This window comes from Neolamprologus brichardi, chromosome 15 (genome assembly GCF_056152115.1).
Source record: "Neolamprologus brichardi isolate AB-2024 chromosome 15, ASM5615211v1, whole genome shotgun sequence".
Taxonomy (NCBI): domain Eukaryota; kingdom Metazoa; phylum Chordata; class Actinopteri; order Cichliformes; family Cichlidae; genus Neolamprologus; species Neolamprologus brichardi.
This window is the reverse complement of record NC_142118.1, coordinates 18942084-18957917: the sequence shown is the minus strand read 5'-3', so window position 1 is coordinate 18957917 and position 15834 is coordinate 18942084. Positions and strand designations below refer to the sequence as shown.

Below are 15834 nucleotides of genomic sequence, written 5' to 3'. Positions count from 1 at the left end.
GCATATTGCTTATTCACAAACGAGTAGCTACAGAGGTTTGAGTTGGGGTGAGCAAAAGAAAACATGTATGAGTGTATTCATTTGGTCTATAATGGAGATATAAAAGCAGACAAATTCTTTAGGAAGTGTAGAGAAAAGGATTGGTTTGATGTTTTGAAAAATGAAAAATGGAAACAGTTCATACTTAATGTGAAAGTAACAGAAAATATACTCTCACTCTTCTGTGCTGTAAAAATAAGACTTTATTTTCCTTTTACTTTGCAGTGGCAAACAGAACCGCATAGTGATGGAGTCCCATAGCGAAGAAAACTAAAGGCAGATAAAGCCATTACTTTCACTGCCAAGCGGTTTATATGTAGATTGGTTCTGTTTGCCTGTTTGTTTGTCAGCAAGATTACTCAAAAAGTAATTGAAGGTTTGGCATGACAATTTTTACCAGTTTGGCTCATGTTAGGAGTGATTAACTTTTGGAGTCAATTCTGATGTGGATCTGAAAATCTTTAGAAGGCGTTTGTAGAGCAAGAAAGGAAAAACATGGATATTTTGCATCGTATCTCTATACCCATATTAAACTGAAAAAAGAACAAAAAAGTGAGACATCGTTTTCTTAAAAAAAATATCACAAATCAATTGGAGACTCAATTTAAGCACTGTCAGCAGGAAATGTTTAGACTTGAGGGAGTGGGATCGCTCTTTTTTTAACCTCCTATGAACCGAACTCTTTCATGGCATGAATTTTTAATTTCTCTTTGCTATTTGGGCTGATTGGGACCTGATGAATGTAAAAACAAAGAATTATCTTTTTACCTGATTTTGCTCTACAATGGCTGGAAATCCACATCTGAGGACATTTGTTTTACATTTCGATAGAACAGTGGCAGTATAATGTCCTCGTAACAGATATCAGGCCTTTATAGAGTTTAGTATTGTGCACAACCCAAAATGTGATGCCCACATTTGTTGATGCCAGGTCATAGGAGGTTCAGGGTGGTAAGATTATGCAATTAACTTTCCGACGGCCACTTTAATGACGGAGCCTTGCTATTCTGTTAAAACCAAACCAACTTACATCTTCAACATCAGCTCTACTTTCTCTTTAGTGCTATTTCTCCAACGTCAGTATGCTTACATGCTTAACTGAGATGCTGAACACAGTAAACTTTATGCCTGCTGAACATCAGCATGCTATTATCATTGTAAGTCAAAGATGTCAGTGTTGAGCAGAAAAACACACCACTGCGTTAAAAGGGGTGATGCTTGTTTTCATGTGGAGCCCAGTGGTGAAGACGCGGTTATTGAAACAATTGATTAGGACCATGTCAACATTAATCAGCGCCTAATTGAAGCAAAAGTAACTGCAAAAAGATTCAAACTGAGTGAGACACAGCTTCTAGCCTGCAACTATGCTTTTCCCATCCAATATGAAATGTAACTTTCTCCTCACATTCATTGTGAATGCATACACTACAAAATAAAAATTAAGGTACATGCACGTTAGTCCCATCGCAGTGATTTAGACTCTTTTTAAGAGATACTTTAGGGTAGTTACTTCCATGGAGCTCACAGTTGAGTAATTCTAAGACTTTACCGAAATAGTTTATACGCAGCAGGCTCTCCTTCTGCTGTAAGAAGCCTAATTAAATAAGGGTTTATGAGCTAAAGAAAATCCCTTTACATACTTCAGACAGGTGTTGATTCCCAGCTGTTCCACAGATGATAATACGGCATTCTTCACAGTCTTCTCCTCTGCTATAAAACAGGATGAAAAAAAGATGTGGTTGTTACCAAGCAATGCATTTCACTGAGAGGGTATATAAAAGAAAGTTTGGGTGGAAAACTACCTATACATTCCTAACAGCTTATATTATTGCAATGGGAAATGGAAAAACATGACAGCATATCATGAATTGCTACTTTTTAAGACACCAGAGATGTAATGTTGTGTCTAGGTAACTTTGTAGCTGGCAGTTTTACAACAGTCGTTTGGCTTTAATTGTGATGTTTGCGAGCTATTGTGACATCAAGGTGACTTGGGTAATATCAGTAAAAGTCAGCCATGGGTAATTTAACAGCAGCATTTTGACAGTGTAGAGCAGCAGAGCAATAACTCAGGAGTTTAGGGCTGTGGCAGGGTTTTTGAAAAAAAAGAAGTGAAAACTGAAGTGAGAATGCTCTTTATCTCAAGACCTTTTCTTTCTCTGTGAGTCACATGGTGAGGCTACAGCAACTACAAATACAGGCCAGTTTTAGAGTCGTGAAAACAAAAACAGCTCGCATGCAATCAGCTCTCATGGGCTCTTACTTAGTGCCAGTATTTGTTCCAAAACCATTAAAAATATATTCGTCTTTGGAGTTGCAGTTGTCACTGTGCGGATAGAACGACAAATGAAGTAATAACAGTGGGAGGACTAACATTTTGTTTTGGAAGATGTTTCCACTGCTTGCTGGCTTTGGGGAATACCGATATTATTACATCTGTGCAAATGGATCCCCAGCTTCAGACAGTTTATGGGAGGATGATGAGAACATTTGAACAATTAATATGATGAGTATTATCCAGACACCATCAGTGGCAGGAAAAACTTCCAATTCAATTTACAGGCTAATGGTGCAGAAAAATGCAAGGGAAATGATGATAACAGTAGCTGTAATCTACATATCAGAGTTATAATTCAACATTGTTGCCATCCAAATATCAAAGCTGACCAATGTGGATTAATCACAGGCCATCAAATCTTGGATTAATTGAGAAAAAATGGCTTTTGATGAGGGCATGAATCTATGCCAGGATAGCTGGTTTTGTCATTTCTCTCACTCTTCTCTCCCTATATATTAAAATCTGTGAAAACCTCTAGCTGATGGCAATTACTGTCTAATGGAGATGAATCCTCTTCTTGTTGTATTTATTCCCTCCCTGCCCATTTCTCTCTCTCCTCAGCATTAAGCCACCAGAGTGTATTTTGCAGTTTTTAATAACTATAATCACAATCATTTAACAAGATACACTATGAAAGGTGGCACATCTGATTTATCTCTGAGATTAGTTGTGACAATTTGTACTTCGTTTAGGTGTAGTTGTGAAGCTTATGAAGAGTAATATCATGAATCTGGAGCTCTGAGTTGATTTAGTTCCCAGACTCTGTGCAATCCCCTGTGCTTCAGAGAAATTAAAACAAAAGTAATATTAAAAATAAAGAAGCCTGAAAGTGTTAGGACTTAACGGAGTGAGAGGTAGTTATGAAACCCATTTAGAGATATGAGCATACATCATTTACGACAATATATCCAAGAATGTCTTCAGCTGTAAAAATAAAGGCATGACCAAATTAAAAAGCTCAATTTAAAAAAAGCAAAGAAATTTTGATTAACTGTGAACTAAAAAATAAAAAAAAAATAGAAAATAAAAAATGAATCACTGAACTCACGCTAACATGCTCAGAAATTTCCAAATATCTAAGTTTTCTGCTTTTCTAACTTTTCTAGACATCATTAGACAGAGATTCATGTGAGAATGCAAAAGTCCGACACAACGGTATCAAACATTTAACCTGCGTTTGACACCTACAGTGGGTGGCTGTAGCTCAGGTGGCAGAGCAGGTCAGCCACTAATCAGAAAATCGGTGGTTCGATCCCACGCTGCCTCCTGGCTGCATGCCAAATATCCTTGGGCAAGATACTAACCCCATGTTTGCCTACTGGTGGTGGTCAGAGGGCCCGGTGGCACCAGTGTCCGGCAGCCTCGCCTCTGTCAGTGCGCCCCAGGGCAGCTGTGGCTACAACGTAGCTTGCCATCACCAGTGTGTGAATGTGTGTGTGAATGGGTGAATGACTGAATGTAGTGTGAAGCGCTTTGGGGTCCTTAGGGACTGAGTAAAGCGCTATACAAATGAAGGCCATTTACCATTTTTATTTTGCCCTGTCCGCGAGATTTCGGATTGCACCAGTGTGAGAACAACACAGCTAATGGTGTACATTCAGCAATAGCAAGCGCGCTGCTTCCTGCCCACTCCATCCAGGCAGTGGGCTCACCTAAACCAGTATTTGCACTTGTGTGAACCTGCCTGAAGCAGGCTATTTGCCATGATAGATGTGAGGACAGAAAAATGGAAAATTTCCCAACCTGATTTTTCTGAAACTCTAAGTTCACACGTGAAAAAGACTTGAAGAACCTCATGTTTCAAAAGCACCTCCTATATTCTAGTGCTAGAAAGTAAGTACAGGGAGCCTACATCTCCTATGACTAACTGTCTGACAACCACTCAAACACTCATCATTTGGGGATGGTAGCAGCACATTGGTTGTGACAGCCAGCAAATGTTAGACCACCTACAAGGAGCACCTTTAAGCACCTTGTAAGACTAATATGAACCTTAAACCCAACAAGTGTTGCAGCAGGTCATTCAAACCCTGCTGCACTTGCTGGGAGGTTTCTGCCGTGACATCTACCTAAAACACTGCCAGAAGAGGGAAATGCATCATGTGATTAATAACAATAATAAAAACAATTTCTTCTAACTAACCTCCATTTACAGCAACTTGCAGCATCTCAGAATGGGGGAAAGGGAATGCAATTTTGATGTTTTTCATGCAATACTTAAAAGCAGAGACTTAAAAAAGTTTGAGGATGTGGATTAAAAAATCCTTTTAAATTATTATTTTATCTGAGCAAGCATAGATCTCTGGAACATAAAAAGATGCTCCTCATGGGATGGAGTAACCCAATTTCAACAGGAAGCTGAGATAAATGAGATTGTTGGACAGCTGCCTTCAGGAGTCAGGGCCATGGCAGGTGATGAGATACAACTCTGAACGGTGAACTGAAAGCAGTTAACACTTGGCAAATGAGCCTGCTCTCTCCATACAATTGGAGCGTCAAGCTGGGCAGAGTGGCTTTGACTAGTCAATGCTAAACACCACTGGGCATTTTTCCATGTCACAAGCAGACAATTACACACAAATGTAACTGGCAGATTGCAGAATTCAACAAGAGTCCTGACTGCTATCTGGTCTCCTTTATGGGCTGTTGTAACTGAACACAGGTCAAAATGGCAAAAGCTCTGTTTCTGTGTACTTGTGTCACTTACACTGTGTGGACATAAATTTAGCTTTTAGCAACAAAATTAGTGTGTATTTAGTCAATGTTTATACAGAACCAAGCCTTACAATGCAGAGCCCATCTTAAAATATCTTCAGGCTCTTATCTGTCCAATTAATTTGAAGCATTACATAAATTAACTGAAATTTAATTTGTCATAGGTACACAAAAACTGTATCTACAGTATCACCAGTGAGAAAATATTTGCCCAAAAATACGGATTTAAAATTATTTTTACCCTGAAAGCTGTTGCTGCTACTGAATTCACCCATAGTATGTATGTATATATAAAAATTATAACTCTGTATAATAACTTTGACAGATGTGAATTCCAGTACATCATATACGGTCAAAGTGTGTCAAAAACATCACAAAGTTCAAGCCTGCAATCTCTCCAAAAGAAAAGGACTTAAAAATATTAGCATCAACAATCTGACATGTAAAATGTGGGTGGACTATTTCCCACAACAGCTCTGTGTTAAAGAAATTATGCAAATAAGATTGCGACTGATCCTAAAAACGAAGTATTACAAAAATGTGAGGCAATATGAAAGAAAGAAAACGGAAGTGCAAACAACTCTGACGTGTGTTTGTGAATTTAGATAAATAAATCATCAAAACAAACACCCAGAATTAAGGTTCTTCATCAGTCCCCAGAGAAGTGAGGCGTTTTTGCTGACAGACACAGCCCTACAGACAGATGCTGCCTTTTATTAGCTGTCTCCCTGCCACAAATGACTGTCTACTAATTCATAGATCCAAGTGAATGCTTTTACTCTCATGAATTATCTTGACAGCTTTTCTTTAGAAGCTCAGACATATTCGGGATGATGTTACTTATAAAGTCTGTCAAATTTGAACACGGTTTCAAAACTTTTTATTGCATGACACACCACGCGTGAAGAATGTTCATTCTTATGGCAATTACAGTTAAATTCCAAACTGTACAAGTCAAACCGTCCAAATCTATACTGTAGGCTTAACCACACTCTAAATTATTTTTAATTTAGTACATACACCCTTACTGCTTCAACAGGAATTTAGAGGGTAAGCGGCAGCCAGGTGCTGCTGATTAAATGTAATTGATTCACTGATCATCAGCAAGTGTGAGCACCTCTGTAAAAGCAAAGTTTTAACAGGTTGCTGGTCTGAAGCGTTCAGGTGATGCAATGCCAGAAGTGGATGTCCCAGAATTTTCACCCAAGGTCAAACTATGCTCTGAGAAAAAAAGCTCAAGAGCTTTATCTCCGACTTGTTCTCTAAAAAGAACATGGCAGGACAGTTTACATTTGCAAAGTTGCATCTAAAAAATCCATAAGACTGCTGGAAAAAAAATGGCACGTGTTTGTTAACGTGCTTGGAAACATTCATACCCTGTGCAAAAAGCAAGTGCATGTATGACCTTAAGAGAGCTGTGCATGAATGAATGCTTGCAAACCTCAATGAACAGAAGCAACATTGTAAAGAAGAATGAGTTAAAAATTCTCCATAACCATGTGAGAGACTGATGAAGTCATACAGAAAATAAGTATTTCAAAGATCATACTAAATCATAGGGAATCATGGGTTTTACTTCATAGAGTATAGAGCAGTCATTCTCAAACTGTGGTACGTGTACCACTGGTGGTACGTGGGCTCCCTCTAGTGGTACGTGGGAAAAATGTAAACGTTCAGCTCTGCTATCACTTGAAGACAGAAAACTAAACAGTAGTGACGTTTACAGGGTTACTGAAGTTGGGCTAGCTCGTATATAATGATGTGCTACGCATTGACTAGCTACACAGCTATAGTTAGCATAATATAAACACACTGAAGCTGGAAGATGAACGCCAACTTTTTTCCACTCAATGGTTAGAGACAAATGCAGTTGCATGGCAGGATCCTGGAGACGGACCAAACTTCAGTCAGAAGAACAACTGAGATAATCCATCCACAATACGAGGTTAGTCATTAATTTACTGCTGCATGGGCTGGGCTGTAGCTACATCGTAAGGTTTTAAAAACTGAGCTTTAACAGTGGTAATAAAAACCGAGAGAGGCCGACAGTGATCACTGCCTTTTTTAGGAGCTTGTACAGATTAAACAGAACAAGATACAAAGCATTAAAACATGTTAAAAACACAACAACCTTAATAGACAATTAGTTTGGACCCGGAAACAGGGTTCATACATCATTACTTAAAGACTGGATATCTCACCTGCTGTGAATGTTTTAATGCAGTACAGTTGTTATTATTGTCACTTGTCACATCCTGTTTATGACAGTTACAATAAATAACATTCATATAAGAAATAAAATTGTCTAGTGTAAACTGTATATGGTGTTAAATAGGCCTAGACTACTGTAACTTAATGTCGGTCATAAGGGTGGTACTTCAAGAGCCATATATTTTATGAGGTGGTACCATTGACTGTAGAAAACATGGACGACGCGACCCCGCCTCCTACCATTGTGCAAAAATGAAGCCAAAATACCCCGCTTGTGGAGGCTGCCATCTTGCAAATTTGGAGCCAGAGTTTGCGCAGTAGTGACTTGAGGTGGAGCGACTGTGTAACGCTCCCGCCCACACACCCGCTGGACGTGACCGCAAACACGCCCCCCTACACTTTTTACGTAGCCCAGCTGCTCGAGTTTTTTGCTGGTTTACCGCGACTGACGACTCGTTTAATTAAGGTAAATACAACCATGTCACTGTTATAAAAAAGACACACAGCTTATCATCTTATAGTTCTAAAATCACTCTGTTGTTAATTCGTTTGCTAGATTAGCCGCTAGCATACGCACTGTGTTAGAGGCTTGTTGCTAGCTAGTTAGCGATGCTACACACCTGCTACTCTAATAGTCTGTGTTATTGAAGGATTCAGCACTTCTTGTGTTTTTTTAATCCATTTTTAGACAGCGACGAGATCAGCTGCACACTCTACAGAGGCCCAGAGTTACTGTTAATATCAAAAATATAATGCTGTCCTTTGAGATTTTAACATAAGACTGAGTGTAATGGATCTAAAACTGTTTAAATCTCTACAGCCTGGTAACATGGAGACTTTAAAAACATCAACAGAACGTTTCAGTAGTGTAGTCTAATTTGTTCTTTTCATTTAATAATAGAGTCCATATTATAATAACAGCTACATTCACCCTGGAGAGAAACTAGTGAGGGAGACCATCAGGACCAAGCTGGGTTTCCTGGGTCCAGAGGTTTGGAGAAACTTCTTCCCTTTCTTTCATCACAGCTGTCCTGTGCCATAAGTCCTGTTGACCCGCTGTAAGAGGCATCATTTAAGAAATACCAGGAAGACTGAAGCTCATGGCAGTGATCAAGCAGGACTCATGATCTTCACCAGCAGCTCCCTCACAGGGAAATCTTCAGCACTCCTCTGTAGGCCCGCCCCAGGAGATGGATAAACCCAGCATTTCATGAACACTGTGATGAGACCTTTGGTTTGTGTAATGTAATAAATACTCGGATACTCCCCAGAGGCTCCAGACTTTTACATAAAGATATTATATTCAGTCCTGTAGAAAGTTATATATTTAAAAATATGTGATCCTCTCTGGTTACTCTGGTATGAATAACTCTGAATCACTTCACGGTAAATAACACACTATGTGTTTAAAAAAAACAAAAAAAAACTGAAAAAAAACTGAAAAAATTCCAGATGACAAGTTTGTAGTTCAACATACAAGTGACGACCTTTGACCTTCATCGGGTTTTATTTGTGTTAGAGAAAATCTCATATGCTCTTCATGCAGCTGAGTACATCAAGTGTTTAAAACGGAAGCTGTGCAGGTCTGAGATCAGCAGCTTTGTGAAACACCAAACTGAGGTCCTGTTAATGCTGATATATAGTGACACAGTTACATGAGTGATTAATCCTTTTGTTTTTTTGTCTTTAACTTTATCAATAAAACAGCTGCAGCTTTCACTACAGCACGTGTGGCACTTTAACCTTTGTACTGTTTTCATCAGTTCATTTTGCAGTTAACATGTGAACATGTTGGATGATCTGTCTGCTGTCACTGGGTGGGGCTGAGGTCTGAATCTGAGGGCAGCTCCTGTAATCACAAAGACAACAGAACCATCAAACTCAGATATAAATTTTATCCCTCAATATTGAAATAAAGCTGATTCTTCTGTCCTCACACACTCAGGATCTGAAGTTCTCTTACATTTTTTTCAGTATTACAGTACACTACAGTACTTTAATCCATAGTTCCTGATTAATGATGAGTTACTGAAGTACAAGCTTTTAAAAAAAATGGTTACTGTCTTTACAGATGTGGCAAGAGACTGAAAACATGCTGTTGTTTGCACATATTTAATATTCAGCTCTGCACAGGAGCTGAAGCAGGGTGAAGCCTGTTGCTTTTACAGTATAATACTTGTAATAAAAGTACAGTAACAGTAATTAGTGACTGCAGCAGCCCGGAGCGTTTCTCTTGATTTCTTTAGTAAATTCATTCACCTGCACAGATTAGCTAAACGAACCCTGACAGCCGAGTGCTCATCTTAGCTAGCTAGGTCTCAGGAGCTAGCTAAGGACGGTAGTTACGGATTAGCTTACAAACACGTTTAACTTACCGAAAAAGTGCAGCGGGGCCTCGGGTCCTTCTGTCGGGTAGTCCAGTTTACTGAAGAACACCTCGGGCTGTCAGGTTAAAACAATCGGTCGTGTTTTCGTAGTGTAAACGCTGGTCCTCCTCTCAGAGCCTACGCTCTATCTGCTAGTGATGTGCGGATCGATCCTGAAATATCGATTCCTCCGATACCAGTCATTTATGTTCTAGAATCGATTCTCACATTAAAATATCGATATTTTAGTAATTTAGGGTAAATTGGTAGTTTATCATTAACAGGAACACAGTAGAAAGAAACTATAATATTCGGATTGTCTACATTCAAAGGAACTACTTCCTCTTCCGCCTTTCATAGTCATGTGCGAAATACGGCTGCATTATAACTCGCAGCCCCTTGGCGTGCGCACTCACAACAATGACTGAGCGTAATTGTGCGGACGTATTTTACCTCAACAAACAGCTGAGACGTGGTTTGTAATACGTGTGGCAAAAAAGTGAGGTGTTGTGGCCATACATGCCAACCTTGAGACCTCAGAATTAGGGAGACATTCAAAAGGGCTGTTGGGAGGGGCGGTGATAAATACATTTTACAGTGTTTATTTATCGGATAAAATACGTTAAATGTCATCGTTATTATTGAAACAGCGGGGGTGTCCAAATTCAGAGGCTGCTTCCACCCGAGGACCCGGCCTTTGCGGTCTAAAGGAAGCCGGGTAGTACGTCACGAGCTCCCTCGGCGGAGTGAAACTCTGCCGTCTGCTCCTTGCTATCTAAAATATAACCGGGCGCTCACGTAAACTCTGACGGAACCCTCCCGAGGGATTAATAAAGTTAATTTTAATTTAATCTAATCTAATAACTTTATTCTCAGCCAAACCGATTTACTCCAAACCGAGGGTTGGCATGGTTGTGGCAACATCACTAACCTTGTCAAACACCTCAGAGTAAATCATATCACAGAATATGACGAGCGTATGTTGAGGCAAACTGAAGAGGAGGAGAGGGACAGGTGCTGCTAGGGCGAGACAGACGTCTCTCACGGAGTCCTTTAGTGCTGCAGGCAGGCAACGTGTTCAAATAGCGCACAACTTCAGTTTTTTATTTCTATATGATAACTCTGCATTATTAAGTGATAAGAACAAGAAATCTGATGTCCTGTAATCATTATGATGCTATAATTTGAGATACAATAAATAAAATACGTTTTTGTACAAAGTATCGGTACCGGATCAGTATCGTCGATGCCACCCTGAATATTACTTGGTATCAGATCGGAAAGGAAATCAGTGGTATCGCACATCACTATCTGGCAGCAACTTGCTGCCAGCAAGAGCGCTAGAGCCAGAGTAGGGGAGAGGCGAGCTGGAACAAACCATTTTGGGAGGGGGGGTTATCTATACTTTTGTTGTTAAAATGTTACGTCTCAAACAAGTACAGCACTATATGCTTTTTATATTTTTAGTAGTGTGTCACCCAAACAGCAAATATTGTCAAAAAAAAGTAAGAAATCTTTGGGGCTGCTTTGATTCATTTTGGGGGTGCTTAAGCACCCCCAAAAATGGGCTAAAATCACCCCTGTTTTCAACCAGGATGTAAACATTTTTATTTCTGCTGTTAGGTTGTTATAATTGGACATTTTCACATGTTTTAAATGAGACAAAATGTTCACACTTCAAATGTTTTGTTAAATTCAATTGTTTATTTGATTGGTTGATCGTAGTTTTTCATGGGTAAGATGTTATAATACCCTGGTTCACTCAGTGACTACTCCGTCTCCTAAAAATCTTCTTTAATTCAGTTCAATTCAGTCCAACAGTATTTACATACAAATGAATTGAATTGAACTGAACTAAAGAAAAAACCCAACAATCCCCTATGAGCAAGCAATTGGCGACAGTGGGGAGGAAAAACTACCTTTCAAAAGGTAGAAACCTCCGGCAGAACCAGGCTCAGGGAGGGGCGGCCATCTGCTGCGACCGGTTGGGGGGGAGGGTGGAGCCGATGACAAAGTTATACACAACTAAATATTAAAGCAAATATGCTTTAAAATGGGTGTTTTGGCACTGGAAGTGACTGATAATATTTAGTTGTATATTACTGTGATTTTATAGGGGACGGGGTGAAAGTCACTTAAGTGAAAAGTCTCCAAAACCAGTTGCGCTCCTTTTTCTTTTTTGGTTTTTCTTTTAGCACTTGGTCATCTCGGGCCTCTGGACTTTCTGGTTTGGTAGCGCTGGCCTCCTCTTTTTCTGGCTGATTCTCCTGGAGTGTCTCGTTTTGGGCTGGAGAATTTTCAGGATTGGCAACGTTGGACTGGTCTTCTTGCTTTTTTATTGTCTCTTGCAGAGACAGCAAAAACTCCTGAAGTGTGATCTTTTCTTCCTCTGTTTGCCCGAGTTGGTTGCGGATTGTTGTGTTCTCCAGGTTTTGCTCCACGATTTCCTGGTGGGAAGCTTTGTTTTTCTCCAGCTCTTCTTTTAAATTTTGCACCTTCAAATAATTTTTTTCACAAAGAGCCTCACTGGTGCTGAGTTTGTCTTTCAGCTCAGCAAGCTCACAGTTGGCTCTTTGTTCCTGATCTTTGCGCTTTGCAACTTCCTCTTCAAGATTCTTTTGAGTTTTGAGGAGCTGCTCACGGAGTTGTTCGATCTCTTCTTGCTGTTTTTTGCACTGGACCTCCAACTCAGCTTCTCGGACAGTTTTTACGTCTATAGAGTCTGTGTGTGGAGCTTCTGCAGTTTGTGTTGAAGCGTCCACACTCAGCTCTGCAGCTGTGACAGCTGTGTTGCTGTCTTCAACAGGAGCCTCACTTACCTCAGGGGTGAAGTTCTCCTCGGGTGTCTTTCTACGAGCCTCTTCCAGCTGTTTTTGGAGCTCAAGGATGGTTTTTTGAGCGTTTTGTCTGCAGCACTGTAGCTGCAGACGAACCCAATCATTCTGAGTTTTAGCTGCAGCAGCTTTGTGGTTTGCAGCTGTCATTTTATAAAGATTGGTTTTGCACATGTGCTGAGCCTCCTGCAGGTGGAATCTCAGCGCACCCAGTTCATCAGTCTCATTGTATGGACGACTGCCATCATTTGGTGTTAAGTGAGGCTGTGGCTGAGGTGGCCCATCGTTGGTGTTATGGTCAGGATGGGGCTGATGTGGCACAGGCCCTCGTTTTGGCAAAAACCATGGATTTTGCCAGTGTTGCCCAGGCCCATTATTGGGTTTAAAGTGGGCATTAGGCTGATGTTGCACAGGCCCCTGTTTTGGCAAAAACTGTGGATTTTGCCAGTGTTGCCCTGGCCCATTATTGGGTTTAAAGTGGGCATTGGGCTGATGTTGCACAGGCCCTTGTTTTGGCAAAAACTGTGGATTTTGCCAGTGTTGCCCTGGCCCATTATTGGGTTTAAAGTGGGCATTAGGCTGATGTTGCACAGGCCCTTGTTTTGGCAAAAACTGTGGATTTTGCCAGTGTTGCCCTGGCCCATTATTGGGTTTAAAGTGGGCATTGGGCTGATGTTGCACAGGCCCTCGATTGGGTCCAGGGTTTCTGGCTCTGGGGTTTGGGTTTGCATTTTTCTGCATCTTCTTCTTGTTTGCACCCTTTGGTTTGGCAGCATCAGATGGAGTCCCCTCATTTGGTGCCTTGTTTTTCCCTCTTGGGTTTGGGTTTTGCTGCTTAGGGCTAACAGCGGCCGATGAGGTCCCTTCCTGGGGATCAAGGTTTTGCTGCATATGATGCATTTTTCTTGTCTTTTGTCTTACAATGTCGAATGATATGTTTTCTATTCGATCGGGGTTTGGGTTTGTGTTTTGTTACATACACTTAACGTGTCAAATCTTTGTCTAAAGGTTGGCTCGTGGTGTGTTCCTATACAGTTGCACAGTTCTGAGACATACTGAGAGCACGCTGGTGTCCTATTTAAGGACTTTTGAGAGAATGTTATTGCTCAATTTCCCTTTGATCCTTTGATCTGGAGTGTGATGTCAGGGAGTGCAAATGGAGTGTGATGTCATCCACTTAGAATGCAAAATGTGATGTCATCAACTTAGCAGAGAATCTTGTTTTTCTTTGAAATAGAATTCTAGCAAACTTAAATAAAAGTACGGACAGGTGCTGCTAGGGCGAGACAGACGTCTCTCACGGAGTCCTTTAGTGCTGCAGGCAGGCAACGTCTTCAAATAGCGCACAACTTCAGTTTTTTATTTCTATATGATAACTCTGCATTATTAAGTGATAAGAACAAGAAATCTGATGTCCTGTAATCATTATGATGCTATAATTTGAGATACAATAAATAAAATACGTTTTTGTACAAAGTATCGGTATCGGATCAGTATCGTCGATGCCACCCTGAATATTACTTGGTATCAGATCGGAAAGGAAATCAGTGGTATCGCACATCACTACTATCTGCTATTCCCGAACAGAGATACGCAAGTTTCTCCGTGACTGCAGCTGTGAGTCAAAGCTCTTATGATGACGTTTCACCCCAATTTAACATCACCGCGGTAGGAATTAGAATCAAACTTATGGGAAAGGAGACCCCTTGAACATCAATCAGCGTGATGAGAACTATTGAAAACAAAAGAAAGAATCTTTGGAAGAAAAATTATCTAAGGAGAATAAATTTATTTTAGTCTGACCCCAGTCCCATCCGCTAACATGGAGGAGGCGGGGTTTATGATCTATACTGCAGCCAGACACCAGGGGGCGATAGAGACGTTTTGGCTTCATTTTTGGGGAGCTGTCGCGTCGTCCATGTTTTCTATAGTCAATGGGTGGTACTCATTGTGAGAAGTTTGAGAACTACTGGTATAGAGCATAGAGTCCTATGAAAACTTTCTTTTTCACATGATTCTCACTCCTGGAAAACCTCAAGCTTCTACCAAGTCATATCTTCTAAACTGCAGCTTAAAACCTTACTGTCACCAGGTAAAATATGAAGCTATTTATTCAAATAGTGCAGTGTCTTCAAGACAAGTCTTGTACCTTTATATTCTTCCATTTAATTAATTTTATTTTATACATCTTCTGTTTATCTTCTATTTTAAATCCTGTATTGATTTATACCACCTGTGTGTCCTTATATCTTTTTTATGCCCCTTGAAAAGCCCTTGAAATAAGCAACATAAACTTAGCCCTATCTACCAACTCCAACAAGTGAAACAAATCTTGGTTTTATATGTTGAGTAATCATTAGAGAAGACCACAGTGAAATGGTTTTCATTCACATTTTAGCAGCAGTGTGCTGCTGATCACCTCCCAGTAATTTAGATTTAGCCATTCAAGGATACCTTTGGCAACACCTGGGTTGTGGGTGTATCCAAATGCTCCAAAAAGCTCTTATGTCATCATATCTTCTGGTAATTATGAACAGACAAATTGTGCATTGTTTGTGTATTGACAAAGAGGTGGGAAAGTTACTTCCATAAAATGTGTATGAAAGAAAGATTATTGATATTATGTCCTTAGAAAAACAAATAAAAAATGAAATCATAATAAACATGTCAGTGTCAGACATCAGAATATTACAAAGTTCAAAATGCTGTTCTACAATGAAATCTTGTGTTTTTACAGGTGTTCTGAGCCACAGAAAATTTCAAACAACGATTCAGAAAATCTCTTTACTGTAAAAATAATCAGCACTTGTCAGAAATTTTCTGGAGTGCAGATTAATAGCTTATGCACTGTTAATGTTATTTCAGTATTTCACACCCACTTCTTTTAATAGCTTAAGTGCCCTTGCTGAATATAATTGAGCCACATTTAGCTAAGTAGAGGGAAATTAAATTTACTGTTAAACAATGACTGTGGTTAAAATACAACTATGATTAATGGAGTATGCATTCAGTATAGAAAGCCAAACTGTACGCTTTTGTTAAACCTGCCAAAAATAAAGCATTCATAATATTCTGACCTGCCTCTGATAATATTTATCAGCTTTAGCAATAAAAAAAATTACAATGCGTATTAACAGTTGCCTGCACATAATATAATAAATGTATAACAGAGGTTATAGTGCATGCTGTCATCATATGGGAAACTGGCTATTGCCATAAACAAAGCATATGCATAAAAATCAATTTGGCTGCGGAAGAAAGTCAAAAGGTTTGAGTAACACAATAATGGGTGGCAGGCCTGTGTGTTTGTGTTATTATTGCGAGACCTATG

General features: G+C 39.8%; 2 protein-coding genes across 5 annotated transcripts in view; both read right to left on the bottom strand.

Moving 5' to 3' along the window:
• The window catches only part of tbc1d32 (TBC1 domain family, member 32), a 103563-nt gene that overhangs the window by 29626 nt on the left and 58103 nt on the right, over positions 1 to 15834 (bottom strand). For 3 of the 4 annotated variants that reach the window (XM_006805650.3, XM_006805652.3, XM_006805651.3), the window contains exon 29: positions 1680 to 1749. The exons of the other annotated variant lie outside the window; for it this stretch is intronic. In XM_006805650.3, coding sequence (XP_006805713.2) covers positions 1680 to 1749 — 70 coding nt within the window. The remainder of the gene's footprint in view (positions 1 to 1679; positions 1750 to 15834) is intronic. 4 annotated transcript variants of the gene reach the window in all.
• On the bottom strand, positions 11354 to 13846 carry LOC148098446 (uncharacterized). Its single transcript, XM_087852114.1, has one exon. It carries the CDS (start codon positions 13401 to 13403, stop codon positions 11805 to 11807), a length of 1599 nt encoding a protein of 532 aa, XP_087708240.1. The 5' UTR covers positions 13404 to 13846; the 3' UTR covers positions 11354 to 11804.